The sequence below is a fragment of the Rattus norvegicus genome, chromosome 10, assembly GCF_021556685.1.
Source record: "Rattus norvegicus strain SHRSP/BbbUtx chromosome 10, alternate assembly SHRSP_T2T, whole genome shotgun sequence".
Lineage (NCBI taxonomy): Eukaryota > Metazoa > Chordata > Mammalia > Rodentia > Muridae > Rattus > Rattus norvegicus.
In genome coordinates this window covers 70,531,481-70,556,245 of record NC_141543.1, presented here as the reverse complement: position 1 = coordinate 70,556,245, position 24,765 = coordinate 70,531,481, and the positions used below count along the sequence as shown (strand labels likewise).

Sequence of the window (24,765 nt, the reverse complement as noted above, 5' to 3'; positions counted from 1 at the left end):
TCCTGATGGAGATATATGGCTGGGCCTGGGGACTAATCCAAGGACAGGGGTTACTGGAGACAGTAACTGAGCCCAAGTCCAGGGCAACAGGACCCAGCTGCGTCCCTGGAGTGTCCCCATCCCCGTGTTTCCACTTTGTCCTCGGCTAGGGATGAACAGAGCTGGCTCTAACTGGAAGCGGTTGCCAGAAGGCACACAGGCTGCCCAGGGAGCCCCTCTTCAGTCTCAAGAGCTGTGTTCCCCTTCAGAAGGCCCCACAACCACCCCTTCTTCTGTAGGACGTTGGAAAGGGCTGAATTCAAGGGCTGCTGAAAAGACTTAGAACACGTGCTGGGGCGTCCTGGGGCGTCTGAGCCTCAGAGAGGCTCACAATGGCCCACTGTCCCTGCCGCGCGCAGGCAGGAGGTGCAGCAGGACCCAAACCAAACAGCTTCCTTTGGTGTTTACCCTCTCACACCTAGGGGAGGGGGAGCTCAAGGTCACACACCCCAGGTTTCCTGGCAGCGAAACAGAGATGAACAGAGAACACAGTGGGCACAGAGTGACTACATATTTCCGCTCCTTACAAGAGCAAAGCGAGTGAAGTTGTGGCCACAGGGAGGTCTGTATCCTGTGCCTCAGCAGCCAGCACTACAGAGCACGTGACTGAGTACGGCCTGAATCAAAGGGCACAGGACCTAGAGCATCTAAGGCAGTGCAGTCCTCAGCCTTCCTGATGCTGCCATGATTTAATACTGGGTTCCTCATGCTGCAGTGACCCCCCCAACCAAACAGTGATTTTCGTTCATAACTGTAATTTTGCTACTGTTTTGGGTCAAGAATGTAAACATCTGCGATTTCTGATGCTCTTAGGCGCCCCCTAAATGAGGGTCGTTTGGAAACCCAAGGGGTTGCGACCCACAGCTTGAGAACCACTGGTCTAAGATTTTGTTGTGGTCGCCATCCAGTGGGGTGACTCCTGGGTGAGGTGTTTCATTCCTGAGCACCCACGTTGCATACATGTGACCAGGATTGTCACAGAGAATCCAATCAAGGACAACAGCTCACTGCTTGAGGATGCTGAAAACATGACAAAGAGGTGGTGGGCGTTGGGGACATGCTCTAGAGTGGGTTCCAGTCACACCCCACCACATATGAGCACTGTGACCTTTAGGTGACTGAACTATCCTGCCCAGTGCCTCAGTCCCCTCACCTACACAGCTGAGCTAACCACAGCGTGAGCTATTGAACTGGCAATTGTTCTAAGTAATCGCCTTAGAATGTATGGGGAGGGCGGGCTTGATAAATGTGAGTTATTACTGCCATTCATATGTTAAAGGACGGTACCCAGGGGCACACCTGAGCATCTTGAATACTATCCAGCCCTGGGGAGGCTTTGCCTCTGACTGACCCCTTGGTGATGTGCTGGGGTGGACAGAGGTAGGCTCAGCTCTAAGAGGCCAAGTTAACTTTCCCTCCCAGGGTCCTCTCTTGCCCACTGCCTTGGCAAATCTGTCTGCACGTTAGTCACACCCTGTAATGAGTGTGAGGATGAGATGCTGCCTAGAGAAGGAGGCCCTGAGGCACGGGTTCCTCCACCCCCAGCTCTGGCAACAGGCTCCACTCCGCGGGCGGTGACTTGGAGCCAAGGCGTAGCTCTGTGGGGACAGGGCTGGGTAAAAATAGCCTGGGCGGGCATGTCTTAGCTTCCCTTGAAAACCAGGCACCCGTGGGTACACGTGGATCCCCACTGCAGGGAAGGAGTTGTAGGTGGGCACAGGCCAAGCCTCTCCACTGGTGGGAAGGGCAATGGCTGTTGGGCCAGATCAACAATGGAATCTCTCTTGTGTATGGCCAGTCAATACCCTGGGAACATGGAACAGGCCAGGGTCATGATGGGTTTTTTCTTTGGGTGACAGGAACCTCCCTTTGAGGGGAAGTTTGTGGTATTAACACCCCAAACTCAAAGAGGGGGGTTAGGACTGCCTGCAATGACGAACACCCCCATGACCCACCCGAGCTTGGCTGCTCTTTCCACATAAACATGATGACCATGGTGGTTGGGAAGCAATCCTGACAGCAACTGACTTCCCCTGGGTCTGCCAACCCTGCCATGTACACACTGACGGATGCTCATCAGCTGCTGCCCAGTGCCAATCAAAGGCTAAAGGCGGGACTGAGTTGTTGAGGTCAGCATCCAAGCAAAAGACCAGAACCTTGACCTACCTCCAAGGCCAAGGGAACCCACAGGAGAACTGGTCACTGAGCTGTCTCCATTGCTTTGAGAGTAGCTTTCCCCTGCAAGATCAAAGCTCTGTAGCCCTGGGTTTCCTGTTCTGATCAGAAGGCAGGACAGAAAGACATGTTCCTTCCAGAAGCTATCCCACCCACCACTCCAAAGATAACAGCCAGTGCTCCATGTCTACTCTTGAACCCCCAAAGAGTCTCCTGTTAGGTCAATACACCCCCTCAGCAGGAGCCCCCAGGTGACAATCTCAGTGCAGCCATTCCCATGTTAACCTCAGTTGGACCTGAGACTGGACTCAGGATGGGACGGGACGGGAGGAAGGGAGGAAGGGGGGAAGGAAGGAAGGGAGGGACGGGCGCCATAGCAACAACAGGTATTTCCTCACTGGTTTCATGTCATGCTGGTGTTCCTCAGGCCTCTCTCTGGTGCTATTCAGAACTAGCCAGCTACTGCCTGTGGAAGCCCACATAGCCTTTCTTCCCTACTTCAACTGTCTCCCTCCCAGGTCCCACACCACTCAACTCCCACCTGCTGACAGGAAATGGCAGAGATTAGGGGAAGCTAGACATGCTGTAGCTCCCAGAAAAACTTAGAAAGGAGACATTAAACAGCTGAAAGCAGATCAGAGATAGACAAATTCCAAAAGGTGGAGGCATGAGCAGTCTTAAGGGATCTAAATAGCCAGGTCCACAGAGGGGCTGGAGTAAGGTGCAGGAGGGGGCTGAGGTAGACCTGGATAGTGCAGCTCTGGCCAGGGGTGTTGTCTGGCTGACAAGCATGTCCAACTGCCTGGAAGGCTGTGGCTCAGCCAGTGCCTGAGCTGGAAATCAATGCCCAGCAGACCTTTGACCCAGACTCCTGTGTCTTTGACCAAGGGCCTACTGACTGAAGGGAGCCCACATTCTTGGCCAGGGCACGTCTGGTGCTGCCCAGGAACTGGCTGCTGCTCTTTTTCACGCAGGTGAGCAGGGGCCCTACTGCCAAGCCACACCCTTCTCCACCACACCAACCAAATGAAAGCCGGCAGGGCCACACACTCTCAGAAGTACTTCGAGAGGTAGAGGCCCTTAAAAATGATGCAGGATCCACTTACCAAGATGTAGCCCTCCTATGTACTCATGCATCTCTTACAAGTTTCAAAATACACACAGAAAACTTCAGAGAACCGAGAGCTGAGCGTGTCTCTCCCCTGGGGTGGATAGAACAGGCAATGGAGGATCAGCGGAAAGACAGGTGAGAGCACCTCCACTCTGACTGGGTGACTGGGGGTGACCAGGTTCACATAGCCTACTTCCCAACAACCGCCAGGAGAATAAAGCCAACAGATCAGAGGCTGATGGGAAACTGGATACTTGCACAGTACCAGAGACACCCCACACACACTGTAGACCACAGGAAAGCACAGAAACGCCTCAAGTCTTTGAGCACTGAGCAGGCTACGGTTCCTTTAACACAGTAATCAAACAGCATCATTAACGGAAAGACAGACATTGGCTCAAAACCAAACAAATGAACACCATACCTTCTGTCAGACAACTGGCCTGGTGCATCACAAGAAGAAAAAAGGTCCCAGTGGCTCACACCTATACTTGCGAGACCAGGGAGACTAAGTTAAGAGAAGCTCTGTTAGACTGAGGCCAGCCTGGGCTATAGAAACAATTCCAGGTCAGCCTGGGCTACAGTGAAACCCTGCCTAAAATCAAATAAAGGAATGCCATGAAGCTAGATTAAGGAGGGCTTCTAGGGCTGGAGAGATGGCTCAGTGGTTAAGAGCACTGACTGCTCTTCCAGAGGTCCTGAGTTCAATTCCCAGCAACTACATGGTGGCTCACAACCGTCTGTGATGGGATCCGATGCCCTCTTCTGGGGTGTCTGAAGGCAGCTACAGTGTACTCAGATATACTACATAAATAATTCTTAAAAAGGGGGGACACGTTTTCTAGATCAGTGTCCTTCATGTCACAGAGTGAAGCATTAAACTTGGATGAGCTCCGTCTCTGGTTAAGAGATCAGGAAATGTGTGTTTCCAAGTTGAGAGGGGCTAAAGAGAACATTTCTAGCAGGGCAGGCAGGTCTCTGAGTTTGAGGCTAGTCAGGTCTACAAACCTACTTCCTGGACAGCTAGGGCTACCACAGGGAAACCCTGTCTTGAAGAACCATATAAACAAGTAAAACACCCTTAAAGGAAACCACTCCAGGGTCAGAACCCCAGAAACACCAGGCCTGGACAACCAAGCATCCCACAAGCCTACCAGAGGACAGGCAGGAGAGCTTCTGAAGTCCCTAAATAGCCACTCCTGCCCCCAACCCCAAATACGCATGGGCGTGGGCCTGTGTGTGAAAGTGGGCTATCTCCCTCCGCTGAGGCTCTCTTGGGATCTGAGGCTATGCGCTCCCTTATTTTGCTCGTCCCTTTGGAGGAAGGCTCCCAAGGCCCTTAGTGACGCATGTAAATTAATACGGAAAACTCAGCATCTGGCACCTCAGAATGTGCTGTTGTTTGAGTTAGGGTCTTTTAAAGGAACAACCGAATAGAAACAAGACCTTCAGGGTGAGCTCCACCCAAAGTGACCGGTGTCCTTGTGAGCATGGAGATGCACACCTGTGAGCCCAGCACTCCGCCGGCAGAGGCAGGAGCACCAGGGATTCCAAACCACCCATGAGAGCTACATAGCAAGTCTGAGGCCAGCAACCAATGACAGAGACTTTATAAGAAACACTCCTGTTGGCCCCCTGTTCTCAAATGTAGCTTCCAGAACCCTGAGGAAATCTATTTTAAGTGTCTAAACCACTAGGACTGAATTACTTTGATATGATAGTCCCAATAACTAGTAGTCCTTCCCTTAGCTTCAGGGGAGGCCCATAGGAATCCCCAATCTGTGGATGTTTCCACCCAGGCTCCCCACATGTGCACACCTACGAACAGATATGCACAGGTGCCCATACACACAAAAATAATAATAATAAATCCACGGATATTAAAAACCAACGGTGACGAGGTCAGGTGTGGTGGCGCACACCTTTAATCCCAAGCAGGGGAATTTCTTAGTTCCAGGATAGCCAGGGCTATGCAGTAAAAACCCTGTCTTGGGGGTGGGGGGTGGGGGTGAGTTGCCAGGACAGTCGGACAGTGCAACAGCAAAGTGGTTTTGTTTGTCCACAATCCTGCTCATGGGTTATAAAACAGATGTGAACAGTGACTGGTTAACAAATGCAGAGACAGCAGGCAGCCCACACAACCACAGGCCCTGTATGTACACACATAGCCTCTAATCCTGGGGCAGCTACCTCTGTGGCCAGAAGGGCCCAGTAATTGAGCAAGATATTTCCAGTTTCTCTACACCAGACAGTATTTCTTCCCTTTGTTGTGGCCAGGACAGGAAGAAGGTCCTCTACCACTCTAGGGACACGTGGGCACCCAGCTCAGCTGTGATGCCAGCCTCCTGAGGGCCTTCCTCCCCTGCTCCCACAGCTGTTCAGAACAGTGATGGTAACCTACGATCCAGCAGAGTTTGGCTGAATCGTCTCCAAGGGAAATTCACAGGAGAGGAGATGAACCTGCCTTCAACTCAGCCCTGGATGAGGTGTGACTATACAAAAACCCAGGGTCTCATATCCAAGTGCCCCAGTGAACCTATTTTTTAACAAGGAGGATTCAAAGAGGACATCTGGTCTACCCCTTCCCCACTAGTCAGAGTCAATGACCTTGATTTCCAAATGAGCACATGGACTTCGGAGGCAAACTCCCAGGGTTTATGAAAACAGAATTTAAATTGCTTCCACATCTGGAAACCAAAGTGGCAGCTAGCCCCAAGAATTCCAAGCATGCCAGCCACGAGAAGCAGAGGGTCCAGGAGGCATTTTCTGTTAGCCTGAGGTTCTTTCACCCACCTATTTGAACCCACACAGAAGATCTCCCCACAAACAGAGGGGGCTTGTGGAGCCACAGTGGCCACCCATGGCCTGCCTGCTTCACGCACCAGAGAGAACTCTTGCTTTCTCCCCTAAAGCCGGTAAAGAGGCTTATTCTACACCCCAAGCATAGTCCAGGCTTCCCTCAATGCACTGCCATCTTCCCTGGAACTCACGTCTACCGCCTGAGGCCACATGCACCTAAACCTCACTTCAAACACCCCATCTATTTTCTCTACCTTTTTTGTTTGTTCCTGGGATAAGATCTTGCAGTCTCCGTACCCTTGGCTGGCCTGGGACTCACAAAAACCTGCCTGCCTCTGCCTCCCACGTACGTGCTGGGATTATAGGCTCAGCACTACACTGGATTTGAGTCCTCAAAGAAATTACTCCCCAAGCACCCTGGGAAGATTCTGTTCCTATCAGTCACTGTGCCTCAGGCTCTCCCAAGAAACTGTGGGCCAGGGCAACTCACGTGTTATTGTCAAAGAAACCACACAGACTATACTGAAGCCTGCACAGGGCTCTCCTGGCTCCTGGAGCAGGCAGCTATTTCAGGCTACAAATTATAGCTTTTAAAGATGTGGCTGTTTGAAGTGAGGGCTTAATTATTCACATGGCCCAGCACTCTTTGGCTGGCTTTGGGAGCTCCATATTCTATCATGGTGGCAGGAGGGGCACAGATTTCAGGTGCAGGCTTGGGAACAGCGGCCAGCCCTCTGCCCTCTGTGTGGAATCTCAAGAGCAGTGATGTGGAACTCCCCAAGCGGCCACTGTTGGGGAGTGTCCCCAGTGAAGTGACACACAGTCCGAAAAAAAGGGGACCTGACCCCCCACCCTCTGCCACAAAACCCCTCAGGCCATGGAAGGCCCGGTGAGGTGCCAACGTTCACCCACAGCTGCTGGAGAGGCTCTGTTTGGAGCAGACACACGCAAGCTGATGGGAGGGAGGGTGGACAGCTAGTGGATTCCTCCCTCATCACAAGTACCAGCTAGGCCAGGGCTCCAGCATTCCTCCTGTCTGCTTAGTCCTTCCTGGCTGGCCTGTGGTCTCTGCTAGTGTAGGGGCAGGTAAGAGAGCACTGGACCAGAGTACAGCTATAGTCTGAGCTCAAAAGGCTACAGATTCACAGGGGAGACCATTGGGAGCCTTCAAAGAGCATGTCAGTAGCTAGGGCCTGCTCCTCAGACCAGCAGCTAGGCCCTTCCACAAGCCCTTCCTCTGACATGCACCAGCTGCCTATTATCTGGCCACCCTCTGAGGCTGCACCCACAGGTTAGTGCTTCTCCTGAGAGAAGGGCTGTGAATCTCTGCACAGAGGGTGGAGATGTCAGCTAGAAGCTACCGGAACCTTAAGAGAAGACGAGGAAGGGATGGAGAGCAGACCTGAGGAAACATGGTTTGAAGCCACTATTTGCTCATAAAGCCTGCCGTGAGCTGGCAGCTCCTACTGAGCCCCTGGCAAAGCCACATCACCAAGATGTTCCCAAGACCTGTCTGCCGAGGCCTCAAACATGACCCGCTGCCCAAAAACCCTGCTCCCACCTCAGAGTACCCACATGCTCCACCAGAGCCCTTGAAGGTTCAGGACTCATCCTCCTTTCCACTTCCATCCCACTGACTGCTGCAGCCCAGCACCCAAAACAATGGTAACTCAGGACACTGCTCACAGGACTCTACCACTGCTCCCTGCCTGCAGCATCCATGGCCCCTTCCGTGAGCTCTGTCAGGTGGAGAAGCACGGTATCGTCACAACCAAGTGAGAAGGGCCATCTGCTAAGCACCTACCATGTGTATCATCTGCTCTCAGAGGAGACAGACAAGAGACTCGCAGAGCCGTAAGGACCAAAGCCTGAAGATCAGGTCTGATATTCAGCTCAGTGAGGTGGTCTTAGAGGAATCCCCAAACTCTTGGTGACTATCCAACCTCATAGTGAAGAACTCTCTGAGCACCAGAGAACCCGAAGTTAAGACATGCAGGCTGTTCAGACAGGAACCAATAGTGTCAGCAGCACTGGGGTTTGGGTGGAAGGGTAGAAACCACAGCATAGACCCAAGGGTCATCCTCCTGTCCTCCCGCCACAGAAAACTCCGGTGGAGACAGATTTGAAAGAAGGTTACTAAAGGAAAGTGTATGAAAAAAAAAAAACCCCTCAGGCACTGAGAAAACGAAGGAGGGAAGGTCCAAGGATTATAAACTAGGCAAGGAGGCTAGAAAGATGGCTCGGCAGTTAAGGGCTTGCACGTGGTGATCTTCCAGAAGACCATCAGTTCCCAGCACCCACAAAGTGGTTAACAACTATCTGTAACTCTAGTCAGAGGATTCAACACCCTCTTCTGGCCTCTGCAGGCATCAGACATGCATGTGGTGCAGACATGCATGGAGGCCAAGCACCCACACACACACACACATATATTTAATTTTTAACTAGTTAAGAGGCCCTTATCACATCGATCTGCTGCCGCTGCCTTGGGGTGGGAGTGGGGTCAGTAACAGCTCCCTGGTCTTGATCTCCTTTTAGGGAAGAGGAGTGTGTGAACTGAGTATGTGAACCGAGGAAGGAACAGAGAAAGGTGATTGCGCGCACACGCACACACACACACACACTCATGACAGCTGTGGGTTCCTGGTCCCACGTAGTGGGGAAGGAACCTGAGGCTCAGAGTGGCTGTTCTGTTCTCCCAGACCCACACAGCTGCAGAGCCCACAGGGATCTGAGCCCAGTACACAAGCTCGCCCATCCGAACCACATAACACTGTCAATCACAAGCTCGCCCATCTGAACCACATAACACTGTCAATCAATTCTGGTTCCTCTACAGGTGGCTCTTCTGTCCCTGCTTTGCAGAAACTGGGCAAATTACATAATTTCTCCAGAGGTTACCTAGATTCTGTGTTTCATTAAATCCAAGCTGCCTCTGTTTTAGATGCACTGTTATTTTAAGTACACCAAGAAAGGAAAGGTGCTGTCAGCTAAGTTATAACACCAAGTGCATTACACACACCAGTCGGAGACGTCAACAAGCTAAAGGGAAAAGGTGTCTCAAGGTCTGGGGAGAGCATAAACAGAAACGAGGATCCAGTCGGTTCCTTATCCTGTGTGTGCCCACAGTAGTGACTCCGTTCTTGTATACATGAGCGCGTACTGAGCGTGCACACAAGTGCACACATGTACAAATATACATTCTGTCTCCCCACCCCTCTTGCTGCTGTAAGAACCTTCCAGCTCAGGCTGGAGAGATGGCTCAGCGGTTAAGAGCACTGACTGCTCTTCCAGAGGTCCTGAGTTCAAATCCCAGCAACCACATGGTGGCTCACAGCCATCTGTAATGGGATCTGATGCCCTTTTCTGGTGTGTCTGAAGACAGCTACAGTGTACCTATATGTAATAAATAAATAAATCTTTAAAAAAAAAAAGAACCTTCCAGCTCTTTTTGCTAATTGGTACAACTACCAACTCCGCAGATAACTACACAAAGATGTGCTGGCCAGGACTGCCCTGCAAACGAGGCCCTCACTGGGCCCCAAGGCCACCATCTCAAGGTTATTACCTCCCGATGCCAGGCAGAGCTGCTCTGACCACCACTCACTGTACAGCCAAGTTAGGCTGTCTGGCCACACTTCAGCGGATCTGCAGAGCTCAAAGCGGCCAAGCTGGACAAGCAGGTACATCTGGCTCCCTGGAAGACTACCAAGGACAGCCACCTAATGTGGCCAGTGGCTGTACAGCCTGCACCCTTCAGTCTGGCCCCTCTCCAGCCCTCCTCTGGCCTCAGCAGCTAGAGGAAGCCACAGCACTTTAATAAGGCGGACTGTGGGCCGCTGGGCAGATTCGGCACTGCTCCAAGTGAGCCTTTCCCTGGGCACAGGTGCAGGCACAGGCAGGTCACAGCTAGAAAGATGGGTGGTCTGGTAGAACAGGAGGTTGCTAATCTTGTAGAGCGCGGTGATGGGAGCCAGGGGGCGGAGCTGTGCAAAATGCACAGCTCCAGAGTGCAAAGGCCAAGTGCAGCCCCACCGAGTCCCTAGGGAGAAGGTTGTCACCTCAGAATGTGCTTTGCATCCCATTCACAGATTGCCACGCAGGTGCCAGTCGCTTGGACCTGGAGGCTGATGTTTGGAGATCAAGCTGGTTCCTTTAAAAATACAAGCACTGAGAAGGGACCCTGCTTCTCTTACACAGACAGACCCTCAGGAAGTGGAGTCCCCACCTCCCACCCCCTTCCTATTTCATCAAGACAATACCTGCTAGCCGCTCTGTTGGGGACTGAGTGTATCAGTCCTGAGAAAGAGCTGGGGAGACCAGAAGCATTTGAAATGCTATTACAAGCACCCTTGAGGCTTGACCTCTGTGGGGTCAGGAGGCATGCCCCGGAGGCAGCACTCTTATTGTTCTTGTGCAGCAGACGAGGAAACTGAGGCACAGAATTAAACAGTCTACCTCAAGCAGTGAGTGGTGGAGCCAAGAGCCAGGTCTATACTCAAATGTTTTCAGGCTCCCAGACCTATTTTTCTACCCTAAGAAAACAGGTCCCAGGACCTGGTTGCGTGAGGGACAGGAACTTGCTGGTGGTTGACACAGGCATTTCTTTCAGAGGAAACCAGTGAACAGAAACAAAGGAACAACTTTTACACTCTCCTATCTGAACACAGGGACTTAAGTTGGGAGCCGAAAGAAGACATGCATAGACACACACAGAGACCCCTGCCTTTGGCTCTAACCCCTTTCCTCTCTAGCCAGCTGAGCTATGAAGTATGGGTTCTCTTTTTATGATACCATGTAGGACATGGGGGGTTTAGGGGATCAAGATGACCAGAGAACACCTTGCCTCCTCCCACACCCTAGTTCTGTTTAGGCCTTCCTCTTCTAATCTCTTAAAAGAGAAAGACTGAGCCAGGCATAATGACATCTATGTGTGTATATGATTCCAGAGCTGAGGTGGCAGAGACAGGAGGATGTCTGTGAGTTCCATACCAGCCTAGTTCACACATTGATTGCCAGGCCCTAAAGGGCTACACAGTGAGACCCTACTTTTTTTGGATTTTATTTCCTGGTTTTTATTTTTAAAGAGGCAGGGGTGCTAGAGAGGTGGCTCAGAGGTTCGGGGGGTGAGTTTGCTCTTCTAGAGGACCTGAGCTTGGAACGCTCGTACTGGTGTGAGCAGCTCTCAGCTGCCTACGAGCTTCAGCAGAGATCTGACTCCTCTGGCCTCTACCAGCACTTTCACTCAGGTGCATCTGAGTACACACACACACACACACACACTCACACACTCACACACTCACACATACACACACACACTCACACACACTCTCTCACAGACACACGCACACACACTAAAAAAATATTCAGAGGCTGGAGAGATGGCTCAGTAATTAAAAGAAGCCATGTTTGTTTCCCAGCACCACCCACATCAGGTGGCTCATAACTGCCTATAACTCAAGGGACACAAGATGACTCTAAGGGCACCTGCATTCACACACACACACACACACACACACACACACACACACACACACACACACACACACTTAAAATAGCAGAAAGATAAGGATCCCACAGGCAAAAACACAGATCTTAATAACTGTCAGATCTCTGTTTCCGTTTAAATAATGTTAACATGGTTGGGAAAGAACTCATTTGCCTGGGAAGACAAAGCCAGTTGAATCACTTAAAACTCTGACCAAGAGGGGCTGGGGATTTAGCTCAGTGGTAGAGCGCTTACCTAGGAAGCGCAAGGCCCTGGGTTCGGTCCCCAGCTCCGAAAAAAAGAACCAAAAAAAAAAAAAAAAAAACTCTGACCAAGGGAGATCCTCCTTACTCTTTGTTAAAGGAAGCCGAGTAGCAGGACTCAACACGCTGCCATTACTAGAACCCACTGCTGGGCAAGGCGAGACTGGAGGTCACCTGGACAACTATGGCTCTGGCCCCTCAGCCAATTTTTCCAGGATATACACACCCCTGGCTGTTGCTTTTGCTGATCATCTCCATCCCAGGTCACTGTAAAATCAAGGAAGGGATCAACAGGCTCCTCAAGTACCCATGAAAGTTCTGAGAAAACGTGTTCCAGCTCCCTAAGAATCAGACTTTGTAGGAGCCTGAGTAAGGTCCATCAGTTATAGTGGGCCCATGTGAACTGGCCAATGCTAAATTCCATTTAATTAACGGTAGTTGGATAAGGCCCTAGGCGCCCAAGTAAGGACTGCCGTGCACAGTCAGACACCTGGCAGGAGAAAATGAGACCTCAAAGCCCAGACTTTGGAGGGCAGACTTTCCACAACCCGCTGCCCATTGTAGCCTCTGGAGCAATGCTGCTTTGAAATGAGGTCAAGCTGAAATCTGCCAACAGTCTTGCCCAGGAGAAAAAGCCACTAATTCATTCCGGCCACTGGGAACTCAATGGCACCCTACCTCTTGGTCACAAACCATACTGGGACAGTGGATGGGGAGAGGTGTCTAAAACACACACTTTGAACCCCAGATAGAGATGAACCCCAAAGATGCTATCCAGGTATGTGAAAGCAATTTCGGGATCCTTAAGAGGCCAAGTGCTGACAGCAGACAGGTGGAGGGACATCTAGCCACCTGAGGCCAAAGGGGATCTGCAGACAGACGGAGACAGAGCCAAGAAGCCAGTGAGCCTGTGGGCTACATAGTGGGTCCTATAACCCATCTTGCCCCACCTGACAGGAGCTGACCAGTATGAACAAGAGACAGGCTCCAAGCATAACGCTAAGACACAGCTACCAGAGTGTTACCGGCAAGGCTTCTACTAGTTCCAGTTCTGTGGTGGAGAACACATGATCTGCACCCACGCAGTCACGTGGACAGGCTTATCTGACCAGTCCCAGGTTGAGGGCAGGAAGCTGAGAGCGAACTCAGTCACACAGATATCTCTTCCCTGAGAGATGCCACTTACCCTTCAACTCCCAGGCCCACAAGATGGCAGAGCCATGAGGAGCAACTAAGGCAGATTCGCAGCCTCAAAGCTGCGGCTGCTCTCACCCTACTCCCCGGCGTCTGAGAGCAGCAGGCTTCCTCGGTCTCTCCGAGCTTATCCCTTGGTCTGTCTCCATGTACAGCTAAACCCTGCAGTCCTGCTAGATACATCGTACTAGACACAGGGCCCACCTCTGGGACCTTACAGTTGCTGTTCCTGCCGCCTGTTATTCTTCTATCAAGGTGTCCCTTCTCAGCATGGACTTCTCTTGCCACTAGTTAAAACCCGGCACCCCTCTGTGCTTCCTCCCTGCCTGTTTTCCAGCCCATCTTACTGGATGTCTAACTTCTGGCTATTGTGCCTCGTTCCAGTAATATAGCTCCAGGAAGCAAGGACTCACACCCATCTCACTGCCACGCCAACACTGAGCACAGAAGCTGGCAAAAATCAGATACCTAAGTTCCTGTGCAATGAATGACTGAAGCAGCACTCGCCTTGTGCCAGGCAATGAGAGCTTACAGAAACAGGGAAAGCACTATGCTCTGAAACGCCACCTGATAGAGGAGGTGGGTACCATCCAGGAAAGACAGTCACAGTGAGATACCAGGCAGGCAGGGCAAACCATTCATTCGCCCAGTTGGTTGGGGCAGGACCCCCATTATTCTAGCAATGACACCAGAAGGGTCTCGCTCAGGTTTGACACTATGAAGAACTAGTTTACTGAGTCATGAGCTAGCAGAACTGATCCAGAGAAAACAGAGCACCACCCCAGGGTCCCGTACACCTGGTCGGGCCTGGGCGCGAGACCCCGCAATGCCAGACGGTGAACCAGACAATGAATCTTCCTATGTAACACACAAGCCCTGGGCCAGGAGACAGCTTGGGCCAGAGGGTGGGTCGGAACCTTCTGTACAGGCTACTCCAACCCGAGAGATGCTGTCTGTCCGTCTGCAATTCTCACAGGCAATCTCCCCTGTTCCAGTTCCTCCTGACCCTCACCTAAAATAAATGTACAGAGGCAAAATCCTAAAATCCCTCAAGGCAAGATTCACTGTGCAGAAACCATAGGCACAACAGGCTACCCAGAATATCCAGCCCCCTAAAATCAAGGCACCCAGCCATCACCGTTAGGAAAGTGAGTGAGCTGTGACAGCCCCCAGAGAAAAGGTCTTCCAGGACAGCAAGGGCTCGCTTTAGCCCTGGGACAGATAATCAGAAGGAAATCTCCTCCTGCACCCATGCTGCTGCCCTGTAGAGCCCCGGAAAGGACAGCTCAAACCATTGTGGTCCTTCTAACTTCAGCTTTTCCTCCTCCCCCTGGCTAAAGCCCTTTCCGAGAATAGGCTCCAGGCAGTCTGTGCTGTAAGACCTCCCTTGGGGCAAAGGTCAGACCTTCCAGCTTGCTTACCTTGGCCTGGTCAGTAAGCCATCCCTGCCCTGCAGCCCAGTCTTATCTCTCAGGTTTGCCTTACCATTCACTCCGATCCCCACACCTACACCCAGAGCCCAACGTCTTAAATGGTTTCCACCAGGCAGCCAACGCTTGCTGCCTGCAGGCCCCAGCCACACATTCTTCACCAGCTCCCCCCCCCCCCGCCCCCCGCGTCTATAGGCCATTGACCTCAAAGAACCAACTCGAACTGACCCAGGCATTCAAGGTAGCTGGGTGGTATCAGATTATACCCCAGAACTCAAGGTCCTCTGGAGGGCAAGGATGTGTCCCACATATAAAGTTCCCTGGGTATTTAACCCTGCCTCTTGTGAGAGTCCGCTAAGCAGGTTAAAGTCTGGGTCAGTGCCACAATACCAGAAGCTGGGGCTGAAACATGAGATCTCAGCGAGTGAAGATGGGTGGAGAAGGAGAGGTCTTTTGAGTTGTAAAACCCTCCCCACCAAAGCCTCCTTTCCCTAGCAATAACAGACACCATCTTTCACCAGGGAAGGTGCCTGGAAATTGCCCCAGGGAATGTGGGAACCCAAGCAATTATCACCTGCCTCTTGCCCTGAGAAGGGAGGCAGAGGTTTAGAGAGCATCAGGAACCAGTGCAAAGAGGGGCCCAATCCAAAAGGAATAGAGCACCAAGCACAAAGCAGACCCTCTGACCCCTCTGCTAATTTTAGGGGGTGAGGGGTAGAGTGCTACAAATCAGTCAGTGAAAACTAGTGAATCCTTCAGAGTCCAGCAACGAATCATTTCTAGCTCTTTTGGGGGAAAGCAGGATCAGAAGTAGGAGGTGGGTACAGAATGGAATCTAGGGCTGTTATTGGTACCAGGTTTACAGAGGCTGCGATGTTAGGCCCTGGGAGACACTTGTCACAGCAAAGAAGCAACTATGTCAACAACTTACATTGAGGTGGACTGTGAGCTCTTACAGGACTCAAGGACTTATGCTAGTAGCCTGTGTGCACCTCCACCCATAGCAGCATCTTGCTAAGAGGAAGCAGGTCCTGTCTCAAATCCCTACACTAGGCTGGTTCTGTCTTCTGACCCCTCAGATACCCCGGGAGAGGGGAGCAGCAGGAAACTGGGCTTCATGCAGTCGCCATCACCTACGGAAAAAACTTCGCCACTTATAGCTTCCTAGAGAAGCAGCCCAGCCAAGAGCAGGGCACTGATGGGGGCTGACAAGCTCCCTTACGAGCCCCACCAGATCCCCCTAAAACACTTCTGGAACAGCGCCACAGGGATCTCGGCCACCCTCCTCAAGCACCAAGCTGGTTTGGCTCACGCTCGCACCTGGGCGCCGGCCGAGGGCCCGGAGCAGGCAGAGGGGTCAGTGGTTTTGCAAAGATACTCCGATCTCCCTGGCCAGCACCGGGAGGGTGAAAGCGAATCCGCGAACTTCCCACTCCCGAGCCCAGGCTAAGTGCGTCCCGCGGCTGCCGCTTACCTGGCATCCGGGAGCCGGCGGGGAGCGCATCCCCCGACCGGCAGCAGGTCCAGCCGCTGCAGATGAACAAGAAGCCGGCCGCTGGTCGAGTCGGGTCGGGCGGGGCGTGCGGGGACCTAGCCAGCACCGTGCACAGAAAACAATCCGGGAGGCGCGCTGCTCCGCACCAGTTGAAGCCGCCGGTCCCGCCCCCGCCCGTACCCGTTGCCGGGAGACCCGCGTGGGCCGAAGGGGCTCTCTGTATCAAAGCTGCCGTGACATCACGAGGCGCCCGGGCTCCCGGGGCTCAGGCGGCAGGGCCTCGCACAGGGGGCGGGTCCTGAGGCTTAGCGGCCTGGGAACCCGAGCCGCGGGGGCGGGGCCCAGGTAGCCCCGCCCACTCAAGGTAAGGGGCAGGTGGCGGAGGCGGTGGCCGCCAATGGCCACACGGTCGGCGCCTCGGTGGGTGGAGCTTGTCTGAGCGCGCAGTTACTGCCACAGATCAAAGACCAGAGTTTAGACTTAACTCTCCGGCCCCACAGTGCCATGTCCTTGTTTGATGTCACTACTCAAACTTAATCTCATTGCTGCGAGATTCGGGCAGCACTGTCCGGCTCAAACTCGTGAATTAAAAGCCTGCCGCAACCCACCACCAGCTGAAGTCTGTTTTGGAGTCCTACCCACAACTTTTTTTTTCTTCATACCAAGCAAAGCTATCCACAGCTAGCCCAGTTCCAAGATAGAAGTGGCAAGTATACAAGAAAGAATTCAAACAAGATAGCAAATGTTAGGGCCTGTTTCCCTTCAAGTCAGTAGTGCTTTACATAACTGGAGGAAAGCCTGATTACCTTCCTGACCACCCCGATTACCCTCCTGACCAGCCTCAAGCCACCTTCTTTATACTCTACAAAGTGACACAAGCACTTGGGTATGGTTAGGATTGGCAAGGTGGCTTCACACACACACACACACACACACACACACACTCATTCACACAGTCACACACTCGCTCATACATAGACACTCTCACACACACACAGACACTCACACAGAGACACACACACATACACACACACACATACTCAACACTCACTCAGACACACACCTGCTGCTCTCTAGCTCAGCATTTCTCAACCTCTGAGCTGCAACCCCTTTGGAGTTGAATGACCCTTTCACAGGGGTCACATATCAGATACTTATATTACAATTCACAACAGTAGCAAAATTATATTAGGAAGTAGTAATGAAAATAATGTTACAGTTGGAGGTCACCACAGCATGATGAACTCTGTTAAAGGGTCACAATATCAAGAAGGTTGAGAATTACTGCTCTGGCCCTTTTCTCTTAACTTCTTTCTCACCCACTGTGTGTGAGCAATAAATTCCCACTGGCCAAAGCCCACTAGAGTGGGCTTTGCATAGACAGCCTTAGGTCTCAAGTTAGGTCTGTGAGAGTGGGGAATTCCATCTTGCAAAGCTTTCTCTGAACTTGTGTCTTGTAGTTTCTACACGACCTTTGGAACTGTGTACAGATGCCACAGACAGTTTCTCACACTGTCTCAGTCCAGACTCCACCCTAGATATTCAGGGTCAATGAACTGTCTCTTGGCTTTGGGGGGCAGCAGACCTGGGGTTGAGTCCTGTTTGTCAGCTACTTGACCTAGGAATTTCCATAAGTTTTGAGACTCAGTTTGTCAGAAGGGGACACTACAGGCCGTCTCCCTTGGTGGCTGTGTACCCTCTCATGGTGAGCACATGTTAAGCCCCAGGCAAAGGTGAGACTCTTGGCTGCTTGGCTCTGAGACCTGAGCTCGGGGGGTCTCCAGTGGTTTTGGCGTGGCTAGGTCCAGGTGATCTATCTTGGTTTCTCTTCATTGGTTCCAAGGTCCATATTCTGAACTACTTCCAGGAAGCAAGACTTGAGGAAGTCATGCCTTCCAGGAATCTGCAGTCATTCAAAAGTGAGACCTGGCAGCACCCCCCACTCCCCAGCTCACCCTGAGCCACGGAACCCAGCCACGGCTTTTAAAATGCACTAGTTAAGCACTTTTTTCCTGATTTTCCCCCTCAGATGACATGGTTAAGAACTCTAGAGAGTGGGTGGGGGCAGTGGGGCCCTTTTTACTTTTCTCACAGGAAGTGGGTTAGGTTATTATCCTAAAAGCCAAATTGAATTGGATATGGTAGTTTATGCCGGTAACCCCAACAGAGTCAGAGGCCAGGGGATTGCTATGAGTTTGAGGACAGTCTGTGCTACAAAGTGAGACCTTTTCCCAAGAAAAATCACCAAGAGGCACAGTGATGGGCCTGCTCAGACTCATTGCACATTGCTACGGCCTCTGTTTGCCACCAGGAAGTTGCCCAATGTGCTGGGGCCTCAGTTTCTTCCTCTATAAAATAGAAATAAGACACTTCCTCTTTCAGGTGTGAGGTTCGGGTGAAACAGCGCAGTACCTGTGCAGAGCTGTGCTTGTCAGAGTGCAGCATTCCTACAACAGCTCCCTTTACCCCAGCTCTCGCCAGCTGTCTAACTCAGCGTCAGGCCTCAGAACCAAGGGCCATGGCTAAAAGACCCTACAACTTTAATCCACCTACACAGTCAAAAGAACAGTGGTTGGCATTTTAGACTAGACCTGTGATTTAAAAGAATTCTTTTCAAGACACAGTTTCTCTGTGTAGACCAGGCTGGCTTTGAACTCGGCTATCCACCCGCCTCTGCCTCCATAACGCTGAGATTAAAGGTGTGCACCACCACCACACCTGGCCATCTTAATCATTGGGAATTAAATTATGGGAACATTTAAAAATGTTGGGAACAGAATAAAACACACACACACACACACACACACACACACACACACACACACACACTCTTAGCACGGAGTCTGAGAGAAAGCAGGCACTCAGTAAATAGAAGTCATAACTAAACTATGTGAAGGGTTAATACCGAGAAAGCTTCAGACAGCCTGAGAAACTCTGCGGGAAGATTGAACAACTCTCCCCGGGCAGTTAGAAGTGGGGAGGCTCCGGAGGAGTCAACCTGCCAGGAGAACTCCTGGTACAGATGCCAATGTGATAAGGACCTCTGCCAACATTTGCGACCTTGAGAAAGCGGAAAATAGGTCTGTGGACAAGAATCTTCCCACTCTAGAATTCCCTTCTCTGCCCTATAAGGCCCAAGCCCCCTACACCCTGGTGCAGAGTTTCCACTGCACTCCCTGATTCTTCCGATTAAAGAACAATTCTGCTCCTGCAGAGAGGTCGGCTCCTCATGCAGAGCCCTATCCACACTGTGCAAACACTATCTTTATGCAAGGGGTTGAGTGGAGAGCAGGAAGGAATGGAAGGGCTTGTGGGAGAATCTTCCCCTATGTCCAGGAGAGGCCTGCCACCTACCAGCTGGGTTCAGGGGAGCCAACGATGTCGAGGTGGAGGTGCTGACTGGATTGAGTTGCTTTAAGGACTGAACAACATGTGGGGACCCGAGAGTTAAGGGCAAACCTCTGTGGCCCTGGTTCAAATGGGGGTAAAGGCTGTGAAGCTTTGTGTAAGCCCACCACTTGGGCGGTAGAGGCAGGAGGATAAAGAGTTCAAGGCCATCCTCAGCTAGATAGGGAGTGTAAAGCCAGTTGAGGCTACCCTGTACCCTAAATCAGAAAACAAAGAAAACTATAGCAAAACAACCCACAGCAACAGCAAAACACCTAAAATGTGTGGAGGCAGATGCCTATCCCCCAATTCTTGGAAGATGGGGGCAGAGCCTCAGCTACATTGAGTCTAGCCTGTGCTACATAATATTGTTGCAAAACAGCAATAAAGCTTGGTATAGTGGTGCGTGCCTTTAATCCCAGCACTCTTGACTCAGAAGATCGTGGTCTCTGGGAGTTCAAGGCCAGTCTGGTTTATGTAGGAATTCTAGGCCAGCCAAGGTTGCACCATGAGACTGTCTCAAATGAAGGTTGAATGAGTTAGCAGAAAATTGCTGGGGATGTGGCACTACTGGAAGACATCTTGTCTAGCAAACCCAAAGCCCTGGGTTCGATACTTAGAACCATACAGAGAAAGTAGCCGGGCTGGAGAGATGGCTCAGCGGTTAAGAGCACTGACTACTCTTCCAGAGGTCCTGAGTTCAAATCCCAGCAACCACATGGTGGCTCACAACCATCTGTAATGAGAAAGTACCCAAGAGTGAGCTAACAGGAAGTATAGTTCTGCCCCTGCCCTTGAGATTGGGGACATCAGGTGTCTTTAGTTAGCATTCCTTGGTCCCTTAGGTGTGGCTGTGTTTTACAAACTGTGACAACAAACCCATCAAACCACATTTAGGTAGAAAACTATGGGTAAACAGCTCCTGTACTGTTATACGTAGGAGGACATCCCCCCTCCCAGGCTCAGAGATAACTGGGACTACTCTCAAAACCACTCAGACTTTGTCTATTAAGCAGGGCCTGAGGCTACCTGCCTGTAGAGCCCTGGTCTCCTTCCTGCTCTGTTGGATGGAAGATGGGTGGGGGCAGGGAGTAGCAGGGAGTTAGTTCTTGGTTTTACCTTGCTAGCCCAGTGGCTTGAGTCTCCTAAGGGATCTGATTTGCTTTTTGAGGAGAAAAGAACAACATTCAAAACAAACCCTCTTACAGAGAATGTATCCAAGAATAACTTTCAGATGGTCTGGCCACTCTGAAAGATCGATTCTTTCTGTCATGGGGACTGACTTTCCTGTGGGTGTGGGTACACCACCGTCCCATGAAGTCAGATGCCAGAGTTGGTTGAAGCTGACAGAGAAAAGTGTCAGCAAGCAAGACTCCTGCCCTCCAAAACCGCATGGTCATTTGTGTGGTGTAGGTGGGAACGGTCAGTTCTTAGGTAAGCACACCCTCCTGACCTATAATGATGTTTCCTCCCACTGCCAGCACCCAGTGGCTCGCCCAGCGCTGGATGCAGGAAAGGGGCGCATTACTCAGTGTTAGCATTACCCAAGCAGCTAATGCTTACCAACCTTAGCTGAGTGAACAGACAAAGAACACCTGAGGGCCAACACTGAATAGAAAACCACCACCTAAGTCTGGCCCCAGAGGGGATCTCAATCTGGGTTCTTTGAATATCCCTTGGATTCTGTGGAGACCCTGCCTGAGACAAAACCTCCTAAGACAAAAACTGATGAGAGAGAGAGAGAGGCTCCGTGGTTAAGAGTGCATACAACTCCTTACAATACCCTAGTTCAGCCCATTCAGAGCCTGCCCCACATGTGGCCCATACATATACAGTCACCAAACTAGACAAGATGGATGAAGCAAAGAAGTGCAGGCTACAAGAACTGGATATAGATCTTTCCTGAGAGACACAGCCACAATATGGCAAATATATAAGCGAATGCCAACAGTAAACCACTGAACTGAGAATGGGACCCCTGGTAAAGGAAACAGAGAAAGGACTGAAAGAGCTTGAAGGGGCTTGAGACCCCATATGAACAACAATGCCAACCAACCAGAGCTTCCAGGGACTAAGCCACTACCCAAAGACTATACATGGACTGACCCTGGGCTCCATCCGCATAGGTAGCAATGAATAGCCTAGTAAGAGCTAGTGGAAGGGGAAGCCCTTGGTCCTGCCAAGACTGAACCCCCAGTGAACAGGATTGTTGGGGGGAGGGCAGTAATAGGGGGAGGATGGGGAGGGGAACACCCATATAGAAGGGAAGGGGGAGGAGTTAGGGGGACGTTGGCCTGGAAACCGGGAAAGATAATAACAATTGAAATGTAAATAAGAAATACCCAATTTAATAAAGATGGAGAAAAAAAAAAAAAAGACCATAGTTCAGTTCCCAGCACCTACATCAGAAAGTTTACAACTATCAGTAACTCCAGATCCACGGGATCTGATGTCCTCTTCTAAACTCTGAAGGCATCTGTGCTCACCTACACATACACACATACACACGCACACACATATGCATACATATACATGCACACATATACACACACATACATATACATATACATATGCACACATATACACATACTTTAAAATAAAATGCCAGGCGATAGTGGTGCACAACTTTGATCCCAGTACACAGGAGGCAGAGGCAGGCGGATCTCTGTGAGTTTGAGGCCAGCCTGGTCTACAGAGAGATGCCTAAGACAGCCAGGGCTACACGGAGAAACCTTAGCTGGAAAAACCAAATAAATAAAACAGTTCGCTAAGTTGCCTCTGACTTCTGCAAGCCAGCCAGCATCATGCACCACTTACAGAGATAACAAAAAATAAACAAATGACCAGCAAAATAGCTCATCTAGTGGAGTCACTTGTCAGTTGCCACTAAGCCTGATGACCTGAGTTCAATCCTTGGATCATACAAGATGGTCTCCAAAAAAACTGCTCTCTGATCTCCACACATACTAAATAAGTGTAATAAAAGTTAAAAAATGGTCTGGAGAGATGGCTCAGCGGTTAAGAGCACTGACTCCTCATCCAGAGGTCCTGAGTTCAAATCCCACCAACCACATGGTGGCTCACAACCATCTGTAATGGGATCTGATGCCCTCTTCTGGTGTGTCTGAAGACAGCAACAGTGTACTTATATATAATAAATAAGTACATCTTTAAAAAAAAGTTAAAAATATTTTTTTTGACACAGAGTCTCTCTACATATCCCTGGCTGTCCTGTAGATCAGGCTGGCCTCAAACTTTGCCTCTCAAATGCTGAGGTCGAAGGCGTGCGCCACCACACCTGGCTAAAACATTTCTTAAGATTGAAAAGCATGAGTTTCCCTCTGTCTACTTAGCATACGGTCCTTCCATGTGAGGGCCACATTTACAACCTCTCCTCCAGCGTAACCACACCCAAAAGCAGCTCCAAGTCAGGAATGGCTTCACTCCTTCCTGCTGTCTGTCCAGTTTACCTGTGACAGTCAGGATCTTAGCCAGGCTTCCTCCTCCTCCTCCCAGCCCAGCGCTCTCCATGATAGACATCAGTCATTAACTAGAAATGTCAATATCAGTCACACTGGGCCACATGAGCAGGTTGCTGCTGTCAACAGGCACAACCTGGACATGACTCCTGTTCAGTACAGTGCCACTGTGCAGTAATGTCACTGTGCAGCAAAGCCTGCTGGGACTGTACCACATGCTCTTGTCCTTTGTCACCTCTCTTCAGAGTTTCCTAGAGCAAACACTTAGAAAGTGTCAGCTGGGACTTAAGTCTCAGCTTCTAGTCTCAGAGCACAATGGATGCACCACAATGGCACAGTGGCCCAGGAAAGGGAAAGAGGTACAAGTGGGCAGGCAGGAGCCTAAGTGGCAGCCACCCCAAGTGACCTATCACACCAAAGGAAAGTCATGTCCAATCAGCAACTCAGGAAACCTGGGAAGCCTTGGGAGCCTGAGCCCTTCCTTTCTAGCAGGTTTGTGCCAGGGACTGTACGATCTCTTCTTCCTGGGAAGCAGGAGTTCTCCTTGTTCCCGCTCCCATCCTTGATGGGCTTTCCCAGATCCACAAGCCTCCCCTGAAAGGCTGCTGCTGGACAGCATGGGCGAGGATTCCTCCACCCCACACCCTGTGCTACACCAGGAATGGATCCTGCAATAGGCCTCTGTCCTCTGCAGCGTCAGGGCCTCGGGCCAGCTCCTTCCTAATGCCCAGCTGGATCCTGTGCAGATCGGGTGGTACCAGGTCCTTAGGTAGGCAACTCCATTTTCTTTCTTCCTCCTTCCCCCTCCTCCCCCTCCTCCTTCTTTTGAGACAGGGGTTCACTTTGTAATTCTAGCTAGCCTAGAAGCTTGATATGTAGATGAGACAAAGTTAGCCCCTAGTGCAGAGAGAGAGAGAGAGAGAGAGAGAGAGAGAGAGAGAGAGAGAGAGACTGCCTTTCTCTGCCTCCTGAGTGTTGGGATTAAAGGCGCACACACCACCCTGAGCCTATAGCTCCAGCCCACAGGAGGACTGAGTTTTCTTAGCCATTTAAACCTGACAGGAGGAGACGATGGTGAGAGAGGCCAAGCTTCCTCTTTGACATACATCTTTGAGTCATGCAGTCACCCAAGAAGGGGTGTCTGGGGAAGGAAAGGGAACAAGGTTCCCTTTGATTCAGAATTGGGAGGACTACGAGGGAACTTGTTTTCCCTTCCCCTGGTGACATCAGGTAACTGCTCACCGCACCCAGGACAGTGTAAATACTTCTCTTCCCAGACTCCGCATCTCTCACTTTCCCCTAGACCGGGTCGTCAGGATAGGTCACCCCACCTAGAGAAATTCACCGCCAACTTCTAGAGCATTCACAATGGCTGGTAAGGCAGTGGTTCCTGACCCGCGTGGCTTGCTAAACCACTATGCAGGTGAGGAGGAAAGCCTTGACGGCTGCCCTGCTTTGGGCTCACTGCGGGCAATGGGTATGACCACATGGTCATGGGCAAGGGCACCGTTTGCTCCTGTGCTCCTTCCTAATGGGTGAAGACCTGCTACATGCCAGACGATGTTGTGGGTCTTATGGGTACAGCTGTGAGCAGTACGAGTCTTGGCTGGATGCTGTGGAACTGGCACTGTATCAGGGTAGTCAGCTGATAAAGCGAGCACGGGCTCTGAAGAAAATGACGGTGGCTAGCCGGGGCTACACTGAGTGCTGGGGCTACAGTGTAAGACCCCATCTCAAAAAGAGTAACAGCAAAAACAGCACATAAAAGGAGGGGGAGGGGAAGGGAAGGGGAAGGAAGGGAAGGGAAGGGGGAAGGGCAAGGGGAGGGGAGGGGAAGGGAGGCTCTAGGGTGTGAAGACTTACCAACGATTGATTTTTGCATCTGGAAATGGTCACTGTCGACCT

At 51.2% G+C, this 24,765-nt stretch overlaps 1 protein-coding gene across 5 annotated transcripts in view; it reads right to left on the bottom strand.

The window, feature by feature from the left end:
* The window catches only part of Rab11fip4 (RAB11 family interacting protein 4), a 109,576-nt gene that overhangs the window by 21,525 nt on the left and 63,286 nt on the right, over nucleotides 1-24,765 (bottom strand). For 2 of the 5 annotated variants that reach the window (XM_087572015.1, XM_087572016.1), the window contains exon 1: nucleotides 15,974-16,119. In XM_087572015.1, coding sequence (XP_087428141.1) covers nucleotides 15,974-16,003 — 30 coding nt within the window. In that variant the 5' untranslated portion in view covers nucleotides 16,004-16,119. 5 annotated transcript variants of the gene reach the window in all.